This window comes from Coenobita brevimanus, chromosome 25, assembly GCF_032717465.1.
Source record: "Coenobita brevimanus isolate Jiangsu-jjx chromosome 25, ASM3271746v2, whole genome shotgun sequence".
NCBI lineage: Eukaryota > Metazoa > Arthropoda > Malacostraca > Decapoda > Coenobitidae > Coenobita > Coenobita brevimanus.
In genome coordinates, this window is record NC_136978.1 from 23363580 (window position 1) to 23388041 (window position 24462).

The 24462-nt window shown below is 40.6% G+C and overlaps 1 protein-coding gene across 1 annotated transcript in view; it reads right to left on the reverse strand.

The window, feature by feature from the left end:
- Positions 1-24052, reverse strand: part of LOC145393791 (uncharacterized) — a 72985-nt gene extending 48933 nt beyond the window's left edge. Inside the window, exons 1-2 of the mRNA XM_080267838.1 lie at positions 23992-24052; positions 23751-23877 (exon numbers count right to left, since the gene is read on the reverse strand). Of these exons, the coding sequence (XP_080123964.1) occupies positions 23751-23877; positions 23992-24052 (188 nt within the window). The remainder of the gene's footprint in view (positions 1-23750; positions 23878-23991) is intronic.
- Positions 24053-24462: the final 410 nt, after the last annotated feature.

The window sequence follows — 24462 nt, forward strand, 5'->3', positions numbered from 1 at the left end:
TCATTTACCTCCTTTCACACACCCTTCCAAACTCCTTCACCAACTGTCTCAATCTCTCCTCTGAATCAGCCATCAATGCAGTATCATCTGCAAACAGCAGCTGCTTCAGATTCCATTCTCTACCATCAACATTCACCAGACTCAGACCTCCACCTAACACTCTTGCATTCACCTCCCTTACAACACCATCCATATAAATATTAAACAACCAAGGCGACATCACACATCCCTACTGTAGCCCCACTCTCAAAGGAAACCAATCACTCATAGTATTTCCCACTCTTACACACGCTCTATTATTTACATAAAAACTTTTCACCTCTTTTAGTAACCTACCATCAAGTCCATACAATCTTAAAACAGTCCACAAAGCTTCCCTATCAACGCTTTCTCTAAATCCATAAATGCCCAAAACAGATCCTTGCCTTTTGCTAAATACTTTTCACACACTTGTCTCACAGCAAACACCTGATCCATGCATCCCCTCCCTCTCCTAAAGCCACTAATCAGTCCCTCTGTACCTTCTCAAACTCTCTTAATTAACACTCTACCATACACCTTACCTATAACACTCAACAGACTTATACCCCTAAAGCTAGTACATTCATACTTATCACCCTTGCCTTTATACAATGGGACCACACAAGCACTTGCCCAGTCAATTGGCATCATACCTTTCATAAAGCATACATTCAACAATCTTACTAACCAGTCAACAATAGTCGCCCTACCACCCTTCAGGCATTCCACAGCACACCCATCCACACCTGCAGTTTTCCATTTTTTCATCTCCTTTACTGCCTCCTGCACTTCCTCCTTCGTGTTCAAAGAATCATTCAACTCTCCCAACACATTTATTCCTCGCACTCTTCCATCTGCCACAGTCTCAGCCACCCTTTCTTCCTCTACATTTAACAATCTTTCAAAATACTCTGCCCATCTCTTCCTTACTGCATCCATCTCAATTAACATCCTTCCATCCCCTGCTTTTACTCACTCTTCCTTCCTAGGTTCACCCTTTCGCACCCTTTTCACCTCCTTCCAAAACATTTACTTATTCTGTTGAAAGTTCTCAGTCAACCTCCTACCCCACCTCTCATCTGCTACCACTTTAGCATCACACACAGCTCTTCTTGCCCTATTCCTCTTTTCCTTATACCTCTCATATGACACCTCATCCTTCTTCTACAGCCACACTTCATATGCACGTCTCTTCTCAGTCACAGCCATACTTACAGTACTTCCTTGCACCACCGTTCACTTCCTTTTCTTACACCACCACCCACACGTCTCACACCACACACCTCTTCCACATGCCTCACCACAGCACTCTTAAACAACTGCCATTCCTCCTCCACACTGCCATTTTCCTGATCTTTCACTGCATTCCACTCATCTTTCAATTGTTCCCGATACTCTCTCATTTTCTCTCTTATCCAACTCACTCACTTTCAAAACCTTCCTGCCACACTTAACTCTCCTAGCTCTCACCCATCTCTTACTCTTAACTTTTCCTCCACCAGGTACTGGTCAGACATACCTCCACCCTCCCCTCTCAGAACTCTCACATCCAACAATCTTCCTATTACATTCCTGGACACAACCACATAGTCCATCAATGCTTTGTCAACAACCTTTCCTCCCTCTTGTCTCACCCATGTATACTTATAAATATCTTTCTTCTCAAACAGGGTATTTCCAATCACCATCTCTCGATCAATGCACATCCCTATCATTCGTTGCCCATTTTCATTTCTTCCAGGCACACCATGCATACCAACTACACCTTCAACTGCTACATTTCCCACTCTAGCATTCAGATCTCCCATCATTACCACATTCACATTCTCTCCAGAACTCTGCAGGCACTTATCAACATCATTCCAGAAAGACTCCCTGTCTTCTTCATCCCTTTCACTACGAGGCCCATATGCACTCACAAACACCCACAATTCACTATCAATTTTCACTTTCCAAAGAAAGGAAGTTCGTCTGATCCCTCCAATTACAGACCAATAGCTGTCACATCTTCTCCTGGTAAGGTATTTGAAACTTTAATTAACCCTTTCGCGCACGATAAGTTTCAATAAGTTTTCTGATCCCGGAATTTCGACTACGAAGCCGCCCGGCCGGTGAGCGCGCGCGCGGCAAATTTGAGCAAATTTGAGCGAATGAAACACATTCTTGCCTTATTTTCGCCCCCCAAAAATCAATGTATTCCCATGAAACCTATGTCCAGGTATGCATGGATGTTTGTTCTATCTGATAAACATGACCAAAACACAGGAAAACAACAGCACAGAAAGTTATGAGCCCTGGAAGGCATGTCGAGTAAACATTTTTGACTTCCCAACATCACCGTTTGAATGTTTTCCATCCTACAGGAAAATGATCTAATATTTTTTCATAGAGAATTTCATCAGCTTTCTAACGAAACCAATCTGGTTTAGATACGATGTATACTTTTCGAGAAAATGGTCAAAAACTGAGAGCCATTTTCGAAAAATTTTCACTGACCTCTGAGAGCTAAGTTTTCCCAGGGACCTAACGTTTTTATTACATAGTAATATGCCCCCATTATCCAGCTTTCCCACTGTGACGGGAAAACCCCATACGCCTCATAGTTCTCGAGTAAATCGAAAAAAGGTACAAGGCACTCCGTGCGTGATTGACTTTCGTGATGTGCGCGCATGGCGTACGCAATGTTCCCGTCTCACGTAACCACGAATTCTTATGAGAAATATTACATTTTTATGTATTGTACATATATAGAATTTCCTGCTCTTCATCATGGTTCAAACGTGAAATCGATACGTCCAATAGTTTCCGAGTAATTGGCAGAGAAAATGAGAGTATTACTACGAGCCTTTCTCAATGGTAACAGCCGGGAAGAGACACTCATTTCCACCGTCTTTTATCGCACAAAACGTAACATAATGCTTACATTTTGGTATTGATCATACGTAGAATTTAGTGGTATAGATCATGGTTGTTACAGAAAATCGATAAGTCAAACAGTTTTCGAGTAATTGGCCGACAAAGTGAGGTTATTACTCCGAGCGCTTGTCACTGATAACAAATGCGCAGGAAAAACATTTCCTCGCCTTTTACCCCCAAAACGCTACCAAAGGCTTACATTCGGGTATTGATTACACGTAGAATTTAGTGGTATTGATGATGGTTGTAACAGAAAATCGATAAGTCTAATAGTTTTCGAGTAATTGGCCGACAAAGTGAGGTTATTACTCCGAGCGAATGTCACTGATAAACGCGAGGGGAAAAAAACATTTCCCTCGACTTTTATCCCCCAAAACGCTACAAAAGGCTTACATTTTGGTATTGATCATACATAGAATTTAGTGATATTGATGATGGTTGTAACAGAAAATCGATAAGTCTAATAGTTTTCGAGCAACTGGCCGACAAAATGATGTTATTACTCCGAGCGCTTGTCATGTCACACAACAACCGCTAGGAACAAAAACATTTCTCTCGCCTTTTACCCCAAAACGCTACCAAAGGCTTACATTCTGGTATTGATCTTACGTAGAATTTAGTGGTATTGATGATGGTTGTAACAGGAAATCGATAAGTCTAATAGTTTTCGAGTAATTGGCCGACAAAGTGAGGTTACTCTTCCGATCGCTACCAACTTTTACACACACTGTTTCTTCCTCGCACACCGGCCTGAAGACTATGCTACTAACTTTCTTTTTCCCCTATCTGTACAGACTATTACATCTTCCATGGATGTTTTTTTCTATTGTTATAACCTACTACACATAAACATAACTCTTCTATAGTTACTGCTGTGGAGATTTACTTTCTTTCATGTGTAATCTGTAGGAGAAAATGGATATTTGTCTGAAAGTGTGAGAGGTAATGGTAATAGATTATTACATATATCAACAAAATTTGCAGAACTCACTTCCTCCAGGGGTGTTGATCCAGTTAGACCAGGGATTTGAAGATAAGGAGTTATGTAGTGTGTGTGTGAGTCAGCTGAGTTCCCTGAGAGTATGAGGCAACGCTATTTTTAGCACACACCACACTCGTTCACGGAAACTCGCAGCTTGTTTGACGTATATTTCATACAATTCCATACGCATTTACACTATCAGAATCACAATAATTCCAGCCCTAAAAACACCGGTAATTCTCCTCCCAACTTCAGGTTTGCCCCTTCACAACACTGTTTCATGCCACACATAACGCTTGCTGGCTCCATAATTTCACCAAGCCATCCACAGTATGTTTCACACAATATATATTTATGCCTTGGCTTCATTTATATACGTATTTCCACTCACGCCATAATGGCCTACGGGGGGGTGGATTGGTGCAACCCCGCTACACTGACCATGTGTCTGGCTCCAAGGCCCAACGATTGCTAACGGCCAGAATTGCTTTTCAATACATATATGAATGTTCCATCAACAATATCACATCACTATATGTTCACATACAATGTATTATCTCACTGATTCAATAGGGTCTTTGCCTTGGGCAAGAGGAGGAGAATTATGGACGATTTAAAGGGAACCACGAGCTGTCAAACATCACTGGCTGACTGCTCAACAAACACTGAGGTTGGAGGGAGCGGGCTGAGGCTGATAAGGCAAAGCAGTGTTGCCAATGACTTACCTCCAGTAGGCCTTGGCTACCCTAAGACGCGCCAAAAAATCACGCAAATCGGCCTATAAGTTTTTTTCTGACGAATATTTTTGGGCCTTGAAGGGGCCTTAAGGACGCGAGTCGCGTGACTGTGTCTGGCGGAGTGCAAGCCGACATCACGCGAATCGCGCGACTGTGCCTGAAAGGGTTAATAAGCATATTGCTAAACATCTTGAATCCAACAACTTAATTAGTGATAGACAATACGGTTTTCGCCACGAAAGATCCACCATTGACATACTCAATCTCTTAACTCATACCATCCATCAATCAATTGATCTTTTTGGAGAAACTCATGCAGTAGCTCTTGATATCTCTAAAGCTTTTGACAGAGTATGGCACCGTTCCCTGCTGTCCAAACTCCCTTGCTATGGACTAAGTCACTAACGTCTTTTGTTCCTTTGATTTCTTCTTATCTTAGTGACAGGAAAATAAAAGTAAAAGTAGATGATGTATATTCGTATTTCCACTCAATTAACACCGGCGTGCCGCAGGGATCAGTTCTGGAGCCAACCCTATTTCTGGTTCATATTAATGATCTCTTTTCTGTCACTCACAATCCCATTCACTCATATGGAGATGACTCAACACTACATAGTACATTCACACTCAGACATCCATTTACAAAGTCTAATATCTCTACCTCTCAACTCAGTACAGCCATCTCCATAAATCAAGATCTATCTACAATCAGTGAATGGGGACAGAACAACCTTGTCTCTTTTAATCCTAGTAAAACTAAATATATACAGTTTACTAATAGACAGATATTACCAGATTCGTACATTACCTTCAGTGCTACTAATATTCCCATCTCCAAAAGTATTGAAATTCTTGGTGTCTCACTTAACAGTGCCCTCAGCTGGACCTCCCATGTCAGATCACTTGCTAAAACCGCCTCAAAGAAACTTGGATTATTGTACAGAGTCCGTAACTTCTTCGCCGACGAGCAGTTAGCTATCATTTATAAGAGTCATGTGCGCTCTCAGCTTGAATATTGCTCACCCTTGTGGAATGGTTGTGGAGAGGTTGCATTAAGACAACTAGACAAAATTCAGAATAAAGCTGTTAGAATCATTAACAACCCTGCCATTACATATAAACTACCTCCCCTGCAAGTAAGAAGGAATGTTGCCTCCCTTGCATTATTTTAAACAGAAATTTTTTTGGCAAATGCTCAGACTAAGTTGCGTCCATGGTGCCACCTCTCCATGCCTTCCCTCGTGCTACACGGGCATCTGGTAGCGCTCATGACTGGAATGTCACTCAACCATATTGCAGAACTTCTGCCTATCAGAATTCTTTCATTCCCCGAACTGCATCTCTCTGGAACTCGCTTCCCCAGAGTTGTTTTCCTCCAAATTTCAACCTACAACTGTTCAAGTCTAACTGTTACAGATATTTTATGAACAGAGGACACCAGTAATCTGGTGTATGGATTATTTGTTTTTTCCCCATTTGTTTTTCCTTCCTCCATTGTTATTAAAAAAAAAAAAAACTTTCACCCACATCAGTCTCAATGACACCTCCTTCCATTCAATCACGCACTGCTGTACTGCCGGACTTATTAACAAGGCCACACCTTCTCTTGCCCTTCCTCTATCAACACCTGTCAGTGGGGTAAAAAAAAAAAAAAGTGTACCACCTGTAACTTTTATACTGACTCGTGGTTGACGGAATTCTGCCAGTGTGACCACATCTTTACATAGGGCACCATTTCCTGCAATATACTCAATACGGGTGAGGGTGGGCAGTGGGTCACATTTGTTCGCAATATTCATGTAACAGTGTGAAGTTAATCCCATTATAAAAAGCGGTGCCAAGGCACAGCAAACCCGGCAGTCATTATGGTGCTGACGTATAATCACAATAGGATATCTAGTCAAGGATGTCACATCAAATTTCGAGTAAATCAGGTGAAAATTGACGATTTTATGCTCATCTGAAAATTTAGGTCCAACCCACCTGATACTGACCCCCTTACCGTTTACCCGAGGGGTGACCCCCCTGAAGTAATGAGGCTTGTTATAGGATGCAGATTTGGAAAATGCTCCTTTAGGTTTTGCTGTCATTTAGATATGACGAATCTGAACATAGTCATAAAAAAAAAAAAATTACCCCTCCCCATTTTTATACATTATTGGCCCACTAGCCTAGGCCTTGGACCAATTTGGTCCAAAATTTAATCAGGTGATCAAGTTATAACCCATCGTCCTTGTAATTTTTGTCAAAATTGCACCAGTAGTTTTCGCCTAAAGTTATTAGACAGACAGACCGAGCAAAAACAATACCTGTCCCCGAGCCCCTCCAGGGCAGGGACGGGTAATAACAGATCTTTTGTTGGTAATGTCTGGAATAAACTCGAAACAATTATAATACAGGAAATAAATTATTGTTCGGTATAATAGGTTGTCAGAGGGATGGTCGATTATAAGGATTTAATAATATCACACATATATTAACAACACGTCATATACACCTAACCTAACTATCGTGGCAACGGCATCTCCCAACCTCCCCGACCCCATCATAAACAAATACAGAAGCAAACATTTCTACAAATGAAACACACAAAGAAAAGTGATGAGAGACATGAAGACCATCACTCCCGGATAGTTAAACACTTGTTCATGGGTGCTCCTGATGTGCAATAACCAGTTACGTGTATCATACACAATTTAAGACCCACAATATGCTTATAGAAAGGTGCTTGTTTTATTACATAGGTTGTGGACATCACGTTTTTATTTCTGCAAAGAGATAATAACAGGGTGAACAACTTATGTAACTACATGGTTACTAGGTTACTTGACGTATTTAACGAGGCTAGGAAGCTGATAGTGTCTGCACCATGTATGGACTATGTATCCCACTATGGTCCGTCTATTTTATGAAGAGCGTTTGGGCGTTGTCCCTCTTGGGAATTTCCTAGGCTGCCTCTCTGCCAAATGTGTACACCTTTCTGTCTCATATCAGCTATTTACTACTTCTAAATGAAGTTTATTTACAGTATATATATATTTAATTCTTTAATACAGCTATATAGTGTTATAAATGCCTCTTTTTTTCTTTTAATAACAAATACGTTTTATAAATACCACAACACTTGGCAACGTTGCTTTCCAACGTTGCCAAGCTTGTAAGAGTAGAGTGACTGTGTTAATCCACGTTATATCCACTCTGGCCGCCACCTGAGATGGATGCTCTTACTCCTGCTACTTGCTCTCGTGTGCTCCACAGTAGAGAAAAAAAACTTATTTACAACGTAAATAAGTATTTTTAAAAGAGAAAGCAAACAGAGGACCTATAATTGATCCCTCAAAAGTTGTTATAAACCACAAATAAACATTACACTTTAAGGAGAAAATCACAGTCATAATAAAAAATAATGTTAGAGAGAGAGAGAGAGAAAAAGAGAGACAGACAGACAGAAACGGAGAGTAGGGAGAAAGGGAATATGAGCGCAACAAGACAGACAGACAGTCAGTCTGGAGGCTTTTCCACAAATTCTAAAAATTCATAAAACTGTACACTTTTTATAGAAATAAATCTACAAAAAATGTAATTTCTATATGCAGAGAGAGAAAGAGAGAGGAGAGTGGTGTGCTGGGAGGGAGAGTTGTCATTAGCGCCTTTATTCTAATCCGATTAAGTTGCCCAGTACAAAGTATGGCAACACTGTGGGACGGGGACTCCCCAAGAGGGACAACGCCCAAACACTCTTCATAAAATAGACGGACCATAGCACCAGACGAGTCAGGATAGGGCTAAGGTTACTCTGACTTGTTTGCCTTTATTTTACATTTTGCCTGACTGAAGATGCTAGTTTACTGAGGGAAAAAAATGCAGTGCTAAATTTGCTCACTGTAGTGTCAGTGAGGTAAAGTGGGAAAACAAAGAACAATGAACACAACTTCTGTTATGTTGACCTAAGGTTGAGCGAAACCTGCCATGTGTGACCGTAGGTGTATTTCATCCGCTAATTCCCACAATACACTAAGGTCTTGGTGGGGGAGGCAACATTTGTTGATATACATATCAATGTGCGATGAATTTGCTCATCTGCGAGATATTTACTGTGTTGGTAATGTGTGGAATAAAATCTAATATTTTATAACAGACAAAATAAAATACTGTTTGGTACAACAGGTTGTCTGAATGTTGGCTGTGCATCGTCATTCAACATAATATCACATACTGTACAGCATATTAGTAACAGGTATCATATATATATATTTTTTTTTATGCGAGGAAGAAGGAACCAAAGGCCATGAGCCCGCAGTAACAGTTCCCTCCAAGAGAAAAACAAAATACAATAGAGAGCCAAATTCAAGATCCGATGATTTTGAGATGCCTGGACACACTGCATTTGAAAGACTGGAGATCATAGGTAGCAGGAAATACAGACAGAGGGAGACAGTTCCAGAGCTGACCTGTTGCATAAATGAAAGACTGGGAGTAACGGTTAACTCTTGCATTAGAGAGTTAGACAGAAAAGGGATGAGAGTTTGCTGCCAGACGGGTGCTACGCGCCCGTCGTAGAGGTGGAGGAATGCAAGCAGACAGTTCAGAGGAGCAGTGACCATTAAAGTAACGATAGAAAAGAGATAAAGATGCAACAGTGCGGCGAAGAGACAGAGGTTGAAGGGAGTCAGTAAGAGGAGGAGAGTTAATGAGACGAAAAGCCTTTGACTCCACCCTATTGAGAAGAGCTGTATGTGGGGAGCCTCCCCACACATGAGAGTTGTACTCCACACAGGGGCAGATAAAACCCCTGTATAGAGTCAACAATTGTGCAGGGGTAAAGAAAGAGCAGAGTTGGCTTAGCACACCCAATCTCTTGGAAGCAGATTTTACAAGAGATGTAATATGATCTTTCCAAGATAAGTCCCGAGTAAATGAAACCCCAAGCATGTTCAAGGATGATGCAGGATTAAGCTGAATATTATTAAACATTAGTGGGTATACTTGTGCAAGATTTTGTCGGGTTGATAGGTGTAAGAACTGAGTCTTAGATGCATTAAAAACAACCAAATTATTTTTACCCCAGTCAGAGATACGAGCCAAGTCAGACATTAGGTGTGCCATAGCCTCATCTCTTGTTTGTTGAAGTAACTGTTGAGATGGGCGTTGCGGGAACCGAATGGAAAGGTGAAGGGTGGAGTCATCAGCGTATGAGTGGATAGGGTTAGATGTACAGCTTAGAAGATCATTGATGAATAAGAGGAAGGGAGTTGGTGATAGGACAGAGCCCTGAGGAACACCACTGTTGATAGATCTAGGAGAAGAACGATGGCCATCTACAACAGCGGCTATAGAACGACCAGAAAGGAAGCTAGCAATGAAGGCACAGATAGAAGGATAGAAACCGTAGGAGGGCAGTTTGGAAATTAAAGATTTATGCCAGACTCGATCGACTGCCTTTGAGATGTCAAGTGCAATGGCAAAGCTTTCGCCAAAGTCCCGAAAGGAGGAAGACCAGGAGTCTGAAAGGTAGTTGAGAAGATCGCCAGTGGAGCGTCCCTGACGGAACCCGTACTGACGATCGGAAAGAAGGTTCTGATAGGAAAGATGCTTTAAAATTTTTCTATTGAGAATTGACTCGAAAACTTTTGAAATACAGGACGTTAAAGCAATTGGACGATAGTTGGAGGGTTGGGAGTGGTCACCTTCCTTTGGGACTGGCTGAATGAGAGCAAACTTCCAGGAAGAAGGAAAGGTACAAGTTGACAGACAAAGGTGAAAGAGTTTGCCTAGGCAGGGTGTAAGCACAGAAGCACAGTTCTTGAGAACAACAGGAGGGACCCCATCAGGCCCATATGCCTTGTTAGTACTGAGGCCAGTGATGGCAGAAAATACACCAAATGAAGAAATTTTAATGTCAGCCATGAGGAAGTCAGAGGGGGAAAGTGATGGAGGAACAGCACCGGAATCGTCTAAGGTGGAATTGGAGGAGAAAGTCTGTGTGAAGAGATCTGCTTTATCAGTAGAAGAAATAGCTACAGAACCATCAGAGTAGAAAAGAGGAGGGAAGGATGATGAGGTAAAGTTGTTAGAAAGATTTTTGGCAAGGTGCCAGAAGGAGAGGGAAGAATTCGAGTTGGAGAGTTGAGAGCATTTAGTATGGATGAAATTATTTTTAGCAGAGCGAAGAACAGACTGAGCACGATTCCGAGCAGAAACGTAAAGATGATGTGATTCAGGGGTGGGTTGGCTCCGGTACCTTTTGTAGGCCCTCTCCTTCTTGCGGACAGCATTAGAACAAGCGTGATTAAACCAAGGCTTTCTTGCTTCAACACTTAAGACGTGTGATTTCAGTATAAGACTAACTAGACCACTGTTGCTGCTACAACATCCACCACGCATACAAATATTCTTACCAAACATTATTTATCGTTCTCATTATAATCCATCTCTATCACAACCGTTATTCTGGTACAAACTCGTTTCATCGCACTGTCCTCTCCCAACCTCCCTGGCCCCCCTCATAAACATTACTGTGTGCCATCTGTTGGGTGAAAATGGCAATTATTTCAGATGTTTCGATTTTCAATCTTCAGGTGTTTCGAATTCACACAGTGGCTGGCTGGGGGAACGAACTTTTGTTCGTGATAATACGTGGAAGTAATTAAGTGGAGCTGCTGGGAAGAATTTTAACGTAACCATCTCGTAATATTTGAATGTTGCTGATTATCTTATTTTATTTTTGCATTTGTAATGCAATGCATTTATAATGAGAATAACCCCCGTGAGGGAGTATTGTCTGCAGAGACGTGGGCGATACTTAAAGGGTTTTGGGACCCCTTTGGTCCAAAATTAATCTTTTTCAGCTCTTTACCTGTCCCTCGTTTCTTTCTTTTTTTCCTCGTGCTTTCTGTCCCTCTCTATTTCCTACTCCCTCGTGCTACAAGGTCTTACTGGCTTAGCACAGTCTTCTCTCTTCTTATTTCAGTATAATATATTTGGTGAAATATAAAAGGTAGTATGACGACAAAGAGTTTAGTATTAAATTACTGCCTGTGCATATTAATAGATATCATGTGTCACAGAGCATAATAACCCTTGAAATTGATGAAATGTATTACGGTACCAATATTACATTCGTTAAAGAAAGCATTGCCGGTTCTCTTCGTTAGGGGTCAACATCTATTAATCTGATTCACTAGACTTCGTTTCCACTGCTTCGAATATTATGAATAAACAAAACTACCAGCTGACATGCTGCTCTTCAGTGCTATGTTGCCAGTTACATTTTACTGATTGCTGACGCTTATTACTCTGTTATACTTCATGTTCGATCATTGAATACTGTAGTACTCTCTATACATTGTTTTGTGCCACTTATTAGTTATTAACCTTGATTTACGTATAATATGATAAGAGTATCTGCTTCACCACCACCCAAAAGTTCAGCCAATCACAGTCCACCTTACGCAGGCTCTAGGTTCTGAGCGATTCATTCATAAAAATACGTGGACTTACAACAGGGAACTGCCAGATGTCTCAATATATCCCAGTATTTTTTTGCAATTTCCACTTGCTCAACTGTACATTGTTGGAAAGGCGTCCCTTCAGTGGCTTTTTCTTTTTTTTTTATTCTGCTTCACATTGCAGGACGAAGTCTCCTCTCCCCTTAAAAAAAAAAAAAAAAAAAAAAATTGGTGCCAAGGCACAGAAAACCCGCCCCCAGCAGTCACTTTAGTCTATCTATCTATCTATATACCTAGGCTGCTTCCCCCAAGGAAAGGGAGGTAGCCGAGACAGGACGACTCACTCTCCATTTACTCATCCATTCAAACACATTCATTCGCATCTTAGCCCCAAAGGGGAGAACGGACAGATCCTCACCGCACCACACCGCACAAGGGTCAACTGGGCAATGCAATCAGTGACATCCGCAGCAGGGCCCGACAGCAGAACTGGTTTACCCCTGCCACATCATAACAGACCCATCCCCTTACCCGCACCAGACCTGACTAGCTGATCAGACCAAATGCGGGAGAATATCCCCTCAGGGCTGCGTCATCACTTATTCATTCACAATTTCTCTCCATTTATTTCTGTCACGCACAGCCACTCTTCCTTGCTCAACAGACATCCCTCTCGCATCCAGCGCTCTCTTCACACTGTCCATCCATCCTATTCGTGGTCTTCCTCTCAGCCTTACACCTCTCACATCAGATCTAGTTATCTTTTTCACCAATCGCTCATTATCCATTCTCTCCATATGCCCAAACCATTGCAACACCCTCTGCTCAACTCTGCCAGCCATCTCCCGAACAACTCCAGTTCTCCTTCGCACTTCATCATTTCGCACCCGATCCATACGCGTCACTCCACACATACTCCTCAGACATCTCATCTCCATTACATTCAAACTTTAGTGCTGACATATAAACACAACAGGATATCTAGTCAAAGATGTCACATATCAAATTTTCAGCAAATCGGGTGAAAACTGATGATTTTGTGCCAATTTCAAATTTTAGGCCCGACCCACTTACCACTGACCAAGGAGTGCCCCCCTGATGTAATGTGGCATGGTATATGATGCAGCTTTGAAAGATGCACCTTTTGGTTTAGGTTTCATGTCGATATGATGAATTTGAAAGGAATTATGGTGAAAAATGATTTTTTCTTTAAATTTTTTGGGCTTGCAGCCTGGGCCTTGGCCCAAAATTTATTCAGGTGATCCCTATAAGTTTAATCAAAATCACACCAGTAATTTTCGCATAAACTTGTTAACAGATAGACAAACTGAGTGAAAAACAATACCCATCCCCAAGCTCCTGTGGCCCGGGGATGGAAAAAAAAAACAAAAAAAAACAAAGGCAACAGTGCCAAAATAATGTTACTTCAGAAACTCAAAGCTGCAACAGATCACATGCAAATGGAAAGCTTATGGAAAAGTATAGTTATTATTTCAGTGACTTCTCTTAAAATTCACTACCATTTTGCCTAAAAAAAATGCCCCAAAGTGTCAAACTGAGCACAAAGCTTTTTTTTTTTTTACCCCTCTTCTTCTTTTTTAGTATTAATTAACCCTCCCAGGCACATTGACGTGAATCACATTCTTTATGGTTTGGCAGATAAATGCACGTTGACGCGAATCATGTGAAAAAGCAGAAAAAACACTGTAAAAAGAAAAGTTTTTGGCCGATTTGCATCAAATTTGGAAGCGTTCTAGTGGGCACATTCCTCTTCCAAGGTAAAGAGCTGGCAACACTGTACGGCCTCCCAGGAGGCTGCCCGTAGAGAGAAACCTCAGTCAATCACAAGGAGCCAGACTGTGAGGCTGCATTGTGTGTGCTGTCCCTTTAACTCACCCTAATTCTCCCCCTCCCGCCCAAGTCGAAGCCCCAATGGACTGAGTGTGATAATATATTATTTCTGAGCATAATCTGAAGTGATTTTGTCGATGGAGCATAAATATATATCTTGAGAAGAAATGGTGCCCATTATCAGTCGTTAGGCCTAGAGGCAAGACGCGTGTTCGCTGTAGCGGGGTTTCGCCACTCCACGTCCCCTGGGCCCTATGCTGTGACTACACATATGTATATAGAAGAACCAATGCCTAAATAGTGTGTGAAAGCTATAGTGGCTTGCTTTGTGATACAATGGAACTAGCATGCGTTATGTACACCATAGCCAGAGTGTGGAATAGGGCAGGCGTTACCTGTATGCCGTAGTCGGGAAGGGATTATCAGAGGTGTTAAGGGATGGCTATTGTGATTGTCATACTGTATATGCGTATGAACTAGTGTGATATATAAGGCCAACATGCTGTGAGTGTTTGTGAATGAGTGTGGAGTGTGATGTGTGCCAACATAGCGGTGCGTCATAAATCTCAAGGCGAAAGTTCTGTGTCATGGTCACGTTGTATCGTAGTTAGGAATGTAAATAACTGTGGAGGTAGGGGTGGAATAATTGTGGTAGGTATGTATTTGCATATGATTTAGTGTAAAGTGTATATGAATTGAACTGCGAGTGTTCATGCAAGGATAAATTTAGGGTGCATAGTGTAGGTTAGTGGTACCTTAGCGGCAGGTGTGCAGGTGATGTCAGGACACCAGGCAACAATGTGTGTCACGGAACAGGTACTGTAACTTGCTAAGACATTCAGTGAGAAGTTATACTTTATGTACAATGAATGTGAAACTGGCAGCGAGTGTTCGTTGTGGGATATTGTGGGTGCATTGTGTAGGTCAGCAATACCTTAGTGGCAAGTGTGTGGGGATGAAAGGATGCCAGGCAACGACAGACATCACTGAACAGGTACTGTAACTTTCTAAGACATTTAGTGAGAAGTTATACTTTATGAACAATGAACGTGAAATGTGCTGTGAGCGTCCATGAAGGAATTTTGTGAGTGCGTAGTGTAGGTTAGCGATACCTTAGCAGTAGGTATGCGGGGACGTCAGGACGCCAGGCAACAATGTGTGTCATTGAACAGGTACTGTAACTTGCTATGACATTTAGTGAGAGGTTATACTTTATGTACAATGAACGTGAAACTGGCAGCGAGTGTTCGTTGTGGGATATTGTGGGTGCGTAGTGTAGGTTAGCGATACCTTAGCAGCAGGTGTGTGGGGACGAAAGGACGTCGGGCAACGACAGACGTCATTGAACAGGTACTGTAACTTGCTAAGACATTTAGTGAGAAGTTACACTTTATGTACAGTCAGGGAAAGTTCCGCATTACCCACCTCTCAAAGCACTGGTTTAAGACAGGTGAATGTGAAGCAGCAGCCAGACCTCATGTGTCTAGTAACTGAGAGTGTGAAGGAGGGGGAGGTGGTGGATTGGGGTCAGAGGAGGGTTTGGTGATACAGTAGGTTGAGAATCACATGTAAGTCTGCAATGTATGACTCGGATGGTGTGTTTGAGTTAATTTAGTAAGGATAGATGACAATATGAAGTTTGCATTTTATTTTAAAAATTATGTAGATGTCTGTTGAGTTATTGCTGCCGGGAAAGTTATGGAAGTTTGCTGGGTTCGGACAGAGGTTTGAATACTTTCATTCCCTGTCGACTATAACATGAGACGTTTCCCCAGGAGATATTCGTAATGATAAAACATATATTTATATTTTGTGCTGACTCGAAAACAGTCACACACACACACACACATCTGTGTGTGTGTTCTTACCTAATTGTTCTTACCTAATTGTATCTTTACAGGAATGAGTCAAGCTCGTACTGTCCCGTGTCTTAAACCATATTTATCGTACATATCCTTAAATTTGTGAATTGTTTTGGCACACACTGTTTCATTCGGTAGTGCATTCCATTGATCAATTGCTCTGTTTGGGAAACTGAATTTCCTTACGTCTTTATCACCTCTCTTCTTATGCAGTTTTTTGCAGTGTCCTCTTGCTGATGCTTCTCCATATGTTAAGTAATCATTTATGTCTATTTTCTCCTTTCCTGATATGCACTTATATAGCATTATCATGTCACCTGTTTTCCTTCTTTCTTGTAGTGTTGGTAGATTCAGTTTATTTAGTCTTTCTTCGTAGCTTAGGTCCCTTAAGCTTGGTATCCATCTTATAGCGGCCCTTTGAACTTTTTCAATCTTGTCTATGTGCTTTTTGAGATGAGGACTCCAGACTATTTGATGCATATTCCAGGGTTGGTCTAATGAATGATGTTATTATCCTTCTTAGCATGTCTTCATTTATGTATGTGAATGCTATTCTCATATTTGCAAGCAGTGTATACATGTTCCGTACCTTCTCGCTGATGTGGTCAGCTGGAGATAGTCTGTTATTGATAATCACACCTAGGTCTTTCTCTCTTTCTGATGTGTATACGGTTTTATTTCCTAACTTATAATCCCAATCAGGTCTTTTTCCACTTTTACCAAACTTGATTACATGACACTTGTCCACATTGAATTCCATTTGCCATGTACTACTCCATTCATGAAGTTTATTTAATTCTTCTTGTAGCTCCCTACAAGAGTCTGTGCTAGTAATTCTCCTTTGTATTTTTGCATCATCTGCAGACATATTCAGATAGCTCTCATTTCCAGTGTTACTGTTTATATCATTTATGTACACTAAAAACATGATTGGTGCCAGCACCGAACCCTGTGGTACTCCACTAGTCACTTCTTTCCATGATGAGTAGTTTCCTCTTAGTACTGTCCTCATTTCTCTTTTTATGAGAAAGTCTTGCATCCAACAAAACAGTTTGCCACGAATTCTTCCTTGATGGTACAGCTTCCATAAAAGTCTTTGGTGTGGTACTGTGTCAAAAGCTTTCTTGAAATCTAAATAGATACTGTCCACCCATCCTTCCCTTTCCTGTATTGTGTTTGTTACTCTGTCATAGTAGCTCAACAAATTCGTAACACAAGATTTTCCTTTTTTGAAACCAAACTGTCTTTCTGTTATCATACTGTGTTCTTCTAGATGATTTACCCAAGCTTTTCTTAAGTTTTTCTAATACCTTGCTTACAACACTGGTCAGTGATACTGGTCGGTAGTTGAGAGGATTTTGTCTATTTCCTTTCTTGAATAAGGGGACTATATTTGCTTTTTTCCAAATATCAGGTAGTTTCCCTTGACTCAAGGATTTCTTGAAAATTAAAATAATGGTTTACTTAACTCCTTTGCACATTCCTGTAACACCCAAAATGAAATTTCATCAGGACCACTTGCTTTTCCTCTGTCTAATCTACTTAACTCCTCATGTATTACTTTTTCTGCTATTTGTATATCTGGTAGTATGTGTGGACATGCGTGTTCCACATAGTCCCTCTCAAAATTTTTTTCTTCTGTAAAAACTAATTGGAAATTCTTATTTAGTGCTTCACAAATATCTTTCTCTTGTGTATAAGTGATTCCCTCGTCCGTAATGGATTGTATTATATCTTTTACTTTGGTTTTGCTTCTGATATAGCTGTAAAACAGCTTTGGTTGATCACTACTTTTATTTATTATATCCTCCTCAAACTGTTTTTGGGCTTCCCTCCTTATTCTTGTATAGTCGTTTCTTGCCTGTTTGTAATTATTAAACGCCCTTTCACTAGTGTGTCTTCTGTATCTATTCCACAACAAATCTCTTCTTTCTTTTGATTTTTTACATTCTGTATTGAACCATTTCTGTATTTTCTTATCTGCTTCTTTGTGCTATGGGATGTACTTCTGGACTCCTATTTCATAAAATTCACAAAATTTTTTATATACAGCATTTAAATCTTGTCCTCTAAGCTCATTTTCCCAATCAACTTCTAAGAAATACTTCTTTAGGTCTTGATAATTTCCCTTTTTATAGTTTAGGCTCTTTTTGTAACTGTCATTGCTGTTTACTGTGTCATATGCTATCCTGAAGTTATACTTTTAGTACTGCATGATCGCTTTTGCCGAGTGGAGGGTGATATATTAAACTGTCAATGTCATTTTCTTGCCTAGTAAATATTAGATCTAGCACTGAAGGTACATCAAGTCCTCTTTTTCTAGTGGTTTCCCTCACATGTTGCGTTAAGAAAAACTCTTGTACGAGATCCAGGAGCTTTTGGTCCCAACAGCTTTCTTGGCTATTTATATCTAGAGTATTCCAATTTATATTTGTATTGAAGTCCCCAGTTAGTATAATTCTTTCCGATTTCTCTTCCATTTTATGTAGCAAGGATCTTATACTCTGAATTGTACTCTCTGCCAGGTCCTCATATTCGTCTCTTTCCCATGTGTTTGATCTGGGTGGCATGTACAAATTGGCTACAATTACTTTGCCTTCAGATGTGTCGATCTCTACTGCAATCAGTTCTACTTGTGATGGTATATCTAGGTTTATTTCCTTGACTTTTAGATTTGTCTTAGTTAATATTATAATTCCTCCTCCTTTTTTTAAATTTCTGTCTCTTCTCCATATATTGTATTCCTCTAAGTTTAGTATGTCATTGGATATCCTTGGTGTTAATTTAGTCTCAGGCATATTATTTGTGGTTCATTTTCTCTGACATAATCATTCATCTCTAGTAATTTAGATACCATTCCAGCCACATTTGAGTACATCAACTTTATCATCTTGTTTATATACTTGCCATGACATGGTTCTACTAACTTCCTCCTTTTTCTTCCATCCTGTTTGTGTACCACTTTCGTACCTGCAATCCTATTACTTTGTAAAAAAATTTCTTCTTCTCTTCTTCTGATCTTCCCTCATTTTTTGTTTTTGCTTCCTCCCTTTTCTCTTTCAGTAATTCCAGTTCCTCTTGTGTTAGGCATCCTTTTATCCATACATTTTTGAACTCTTCTTTTTCCATAAGATTCTTTGCATTTTTTAGTATCTCTTCCACAGTGTTTACACTCTGGAAAGTCACCTTTAGAGGTCTTGTCTTGCTTTTCTCGTATTTCCCTAACCTTTTGTGTTCCTCTATGTCTTTACTACAGATTTCCTCTGATACTTCTTTCAGTAAGCTCATTACATTTGCCATCTCCTTTTTGTCACTAGCGATCTTGTTTTTAATTTCTTCCTCTTCTATACCAGTGATTACTATTGATTTATTTATTTCTACTGAATCCCTGACTAACTTTGGATTGTTTTGGATTATTCTTTTCACTTCCTTTTTAATGCTTTTTTCCTCCACCCTTGTTTCTAAGTCTTTTTTTACTTTCACCATTTCAGCATACGTGGTTTCTACATCATTTTTGTAGCTTTGCACAGCTTCATTCACCTGTGTTATCTTCTCCTCAATATCACTGCTCTGGTCCATAAGACTGCTTGCTTGTCTAATTGTCTCTGTGTCATTTTTTAACTGTTCCATAACACTCGTGATTGACTACTGTAATTCCCATTTCACTCACTTTCTTCCTAAGCGTACTCAATTCCACTGTTAGTTCACTGATGGTTGTGTCTTTCTTATTGGCCTCCCTTCCTAGTTTTTCTATCGCTTCCTTTTGCAAGTGCATTTGCTTCTTTATTTCATCCATTTCATTTTTGAAAGCCATTTCTAGTTTGTGTACACGTTCAACCAGTCTATTGTGAGTCTCCACTTCAACCACTTCCTGGTAGAAATCATCATTTTGCTTTTTACTTTTATCCCTTTTCTTTTCCAAATTTGTTTTACTGAAGTATGTATCCATTTTGTAATACTAAATGAACAGAGTATGTACTTACAGAATATGAACGCTTTCCCCGTGTTGCTGTAGTATAAACAAACCCAGCTGACTCAACTCATCGTGGTTCTTTGTTCTGTTTGAACCAGTCTTATTTAAACTTATTATTTCTTTTCCTTTTAATAATGAAAAATCATTTAGTCTAACCTGGTACAGAGCTTGACTCATTCAAAGATACTTATTTAGGTAATGCCTCTGGCCGTGTTGGTCTGGTATGGAGCGCCGGTAACGGACGTCTACCTCTGACGATGCCCTGTGTGTGTGTGTGTGTGTGTAAATTCTTACAAATTTGTTTAATTATTTATCCTCTGTCATCCCACTATAAACATCCTCCTGCAAATATTTCCAGTGTTATTCTGGTAATTATTCATCTGGAACTTGTCTAGGGTAGTGTGCAATAATTAAAAAAAAAGTCAGTATGAGCAATGAAATGACTTTTTGTTTTCCTTTAGACAGAATGACATGGGAAGTCCAAATTATAAGAACAGCCTCTGTAACTATCATTCCTATCGAATATTACAAAATGAAGGCAGGGAAGCATACCTTTGACAGTAAACATGTATTATATATGTAGTAATGTAGACAGACTCAGAGAACAGTGTGATACCATACAAGCAACATACTGCTTTTGCACTCTGAGAATACGTCGGACGTATTATCACTGGCTGTGATACTGTGACGTGAGCAACTCCACACACCCTTCCACCCCTGGCCGCCCTCCCTCCCACTCACAGTTATCAGACATGTGGGGTCTGGCTGCTGCTTCGTGAGTATTTGTTGACCACCAATGCTCCGAACAGTGGGTAATGCGGAACTTTCCCAGACTGTACAGTGAACGTGAAATGTGCTGCGAGTGTCTGTGAAGGAATTCTGTGGGTGTGTAGTGTACGTTAGCGATACCTTAGCGGCAGGTGTGTGGCGACGTCAGGACGCCAGGCAACCACGTGCATCTTTGAACAGGTACTGTAACTTGCTAAGACATTTAGTGAGAAGTTATACTTTATGTACAATGAATGTGAAATGTGCTGCGAGTGTCCGTGAAAGAATTCTGTGGGTGCGTAGCGTAGGTTAGCAATACCTTAGTGGCAGATGTGTAGGTGATGTAAGGACACCGGGCAACAACAGACGTCAGTGGACTGGTACTGTAATAAGCTAAGACATTTGTTGATTATTTATGATTTATATAAAATGCTTGTGATATGTGTCACGAATGTTCGTTGTGGGATGTGGGTGCCTTGCATATGTCAGTGATACCTTGGCAGTAGGTATGCAGGTGATGTAAGGACGCTGGGCAACGACGGACGTCAGTGGACAGGTACTATAACGTGTTAAGACATTTGTTGATTACTTATGATTTATATAAAATGTTTGTGATGTGTCACGAGTGTTCGTTGTGGGATGTGGGTGAGTAGCATATGTCAGCAATACCTTAGCAGCAGGTGTGCAGGTGATGTAAGGACGCCGGGCAATGATGGACGTCAGTGGACAGGTACTGTATGTGTAAGACAACTGTTGATGATTTATGATTTATAATAAAATGTTTGTGATATGTGTCACTAGTGCTCATCCAGAGATATTTTCAACCCTGAACATATCAACTTCCTGTAAGAACCATGATAAAGAGCAGTAAATTCTATGTATGTTCATTACGGAAATATAAGCCTTTGGGAGCATATTTTTTAGGAAAAGGCAGGAGAACGGAGTGTGTTTTATTCTTGCTGGCGGTAATAGTTGAAAACGCTTGGCAGAGTAATCTCACTTTGTTGGCCAATTACTCGAAAACTATTGGACGTATCGACATCCTGTAAGAACCACGATAATAAGCAGTAAATTCTACGTATGTACAGAACATAAAAATGTAATATCTCTGATAAAAAGTCGTTGTTATGTAGGCGGGAATATAGCGTTTGCTGTGCGAGCATGACAAAAGTGACACATGGCCGTGAGTACCCAGTCTTTTTTTTTTTTTTGCGATTTACTCGGAAACTATGAGGCGTATTGAAAATCTGTTTTGCCGAGGAGAAAGCTCATGAAATTCTACACAATATTATGAAATAAAAACATAAGGTGTGCAGGAAAACTTCTGCAGGAAAGCTCCCTGAACAGAAAAAGGGGTTTTGTTGAAAAAATGGCTTTCATCTTTTGGCTATTTTCTCGAAAACTACAAATCGTATCACAACCGGATATTTCTCATTAGAAAGCTGATGAAATTCTCTATCAAAACTTCAAATAACATTTTCCTGTATGATGGAAAGCATTCGAATTGTGATGTTGGGAAGTGAAATTGATGTTGCAAAATGTTTATTCAGGGCCGCCTAATGTTGTTTTATTCGTGTTCCCTGTGTGTGTGTGTGTGTGTGTGTGTGTGTGTGTGTGTGTGCTTATCAGCTAGAACAAACATTGACGAATAAGATCATATAGGTTTCATGGCAGTATATTGAGGTTTGGGTGGCGAAAATAAGGTGAGAATACGTGTTTACAGTGGCGCGCGGGCAGGCAGCCAGTCGAGTAAAACCGTGTGCCGGAAAACTTACTGAAACTTATGAATGCGCGAGAGGGTTAAGAGCTACAGCAAAACAATGCACACTCCTGGAATCATGTAGAAAAGCAACAGGTGTTAAATTTAAGTGAGTTTTCTAAATAATCTCCACCATGTTCCTGTAAAAACCTCAAAAGCACCAGACTGAGCACTAAATACTAGTTATTTCATAAAATGTAAATGCTCCGGTGGACCTGCAAACATCCTTGAAAAGCCTATGGAAAGTAACAGGTGTTAGAGAGATATACTAAAATCTCCAAGTTTGCTTTAATATCAGACAAGTGGGATGGCTCACTTCATCTTTTAGGTAAAGTAACAACATAGGCAAGCTTGCTCATTTGAATACATTCTTCAGTTTCAAGTGTGGATGCCTAGCCTATAACTTCATACATTTATACTTATTACTAACACTGATGCAAGGCCACTTTTAACCCTTGCTTTTAGAGCAAATATATTTTCTTTTATTCTTGCATCATCCATGTGGTTTTATTTAGCTATGGGGTGGGAAGGAGGAACTGGAAGGGTTGGATACAGTTCTCATTCATTCCTCCACAGTAGGGTGCTTTCTTAGGATTATTAAATCCATGTGCTATTAGCAAGAAAAAAATTTCATTGGGATGAAAGGGCTAAAAACTCCCGAAGGATGCACGCTTACAGGAAAAAACTACTTTTTATAGCCATTCACAATGAATAACGATGGTCACAATTCGTTTATTCCCCCCCCCCAAAAAAAAAATAATAAATAAATAAAACTACAGCATACTGGTGTATGTTTTAGTCTTCTACCTTGTCAATGTTTAGTGTGTAATTGTTTTTTCAGGCAACTTTTCCCTGGTGTCCCATTCTTGGGGACATCCTCGTGGCAACTTTAACCTGTCACTGGTCAGAACTTAAGTATACTGTTTTACATTGTTGTCAGGCAAAAGGAATATATTGTTTACATCAGTTCTAAACACCCTAATATCAATACTTCAATGGGAATCAGCCCCAGAATTATTAGATTCCACTCGAAGTGAATCATATCGCATTTAAATCTACGTAATTCCATCACCTGGTTGAGAGAAATCCCCTACCTTGTGTTGCCCTTTTGAGGGGGAGGAGTAAAGAGACAGGGGTAACTGGGAAGAGGGGTCGAGTGGTGCATTCACAGCCAAGTGGCAAGGGTCACTGACATATCTCTTTGCATGGACTCAAATTTTAAAATGTAATATTCGCAATACGAATGAAGTAATTTTATATCTCAGCCAGCAGGGGATGAATCTGGAAAAGACCAAATTTACAGCCCTACCAATGATGGGTTAAAGAATACTGCCAAACTGACCTTTGTAAGCACAATCACCAACAACCAGGAAAAAGTTGCCGCTAAGATCGAGTTGCCAGAAAAACCTCTACGTGACACTGCCTTAACCCACCTGAGAGTTTCCTTCAGACAGTCCTGGTATCCAGCTACAACATCAGGGTCAGTCCCGTCACTGGAGTCTGGTTGAGGCGTGTCACCCTCCCCTGCCCCTGCGCTGTGTCCAGGCCTGTCTGTGTGTCCTGTACTGGGCCTTTCCGAGTGTCCTGTACCAGGTCTCTCCATGTGCCTTGTACTGGACACTGTGTGCCCTGTGTGGGTCTCTTGTGTCTGGACCGTGAGGCTAGTCTGGACACCATCTGTCGTAACGTTCCGACCACTCGAGTCGGACTTCTCAGGCGTGAGGGGAACTGGCATCTGTATATGGCAAAGACAGACACTGACAGCACGTGTTGATTAACCTATCCCATAACTAGATGGTGATGGCTCACGTGTTGGTGATCCCGGTGAGAGTGAAAATAAGTGACGGGAAGGGATAGTGGAAAGATGAAAGAGGAAAGGGAGGAAAAATAAATAAATAAAAGATATGATAGAAAGGGAGGAGGGTGGGGGCATGAGAGAATGGGAAAGAGGAATAAGAAATGAGACTAAGGAAAGGTAATAGAGGAAGAGACCTGGGGGCATGACACGAGAAGGGAAGGAGAGAAAAGGCAGAGAGGAAGAGGACAACAACAAAGGAAAGAATAGAGGATATACGAATGGAGGAGAAAGGGAGGGAAGACACGTGAAGAGAAGTGGGGCAAAGAAAATCAGAAAGGGAGGAGTTA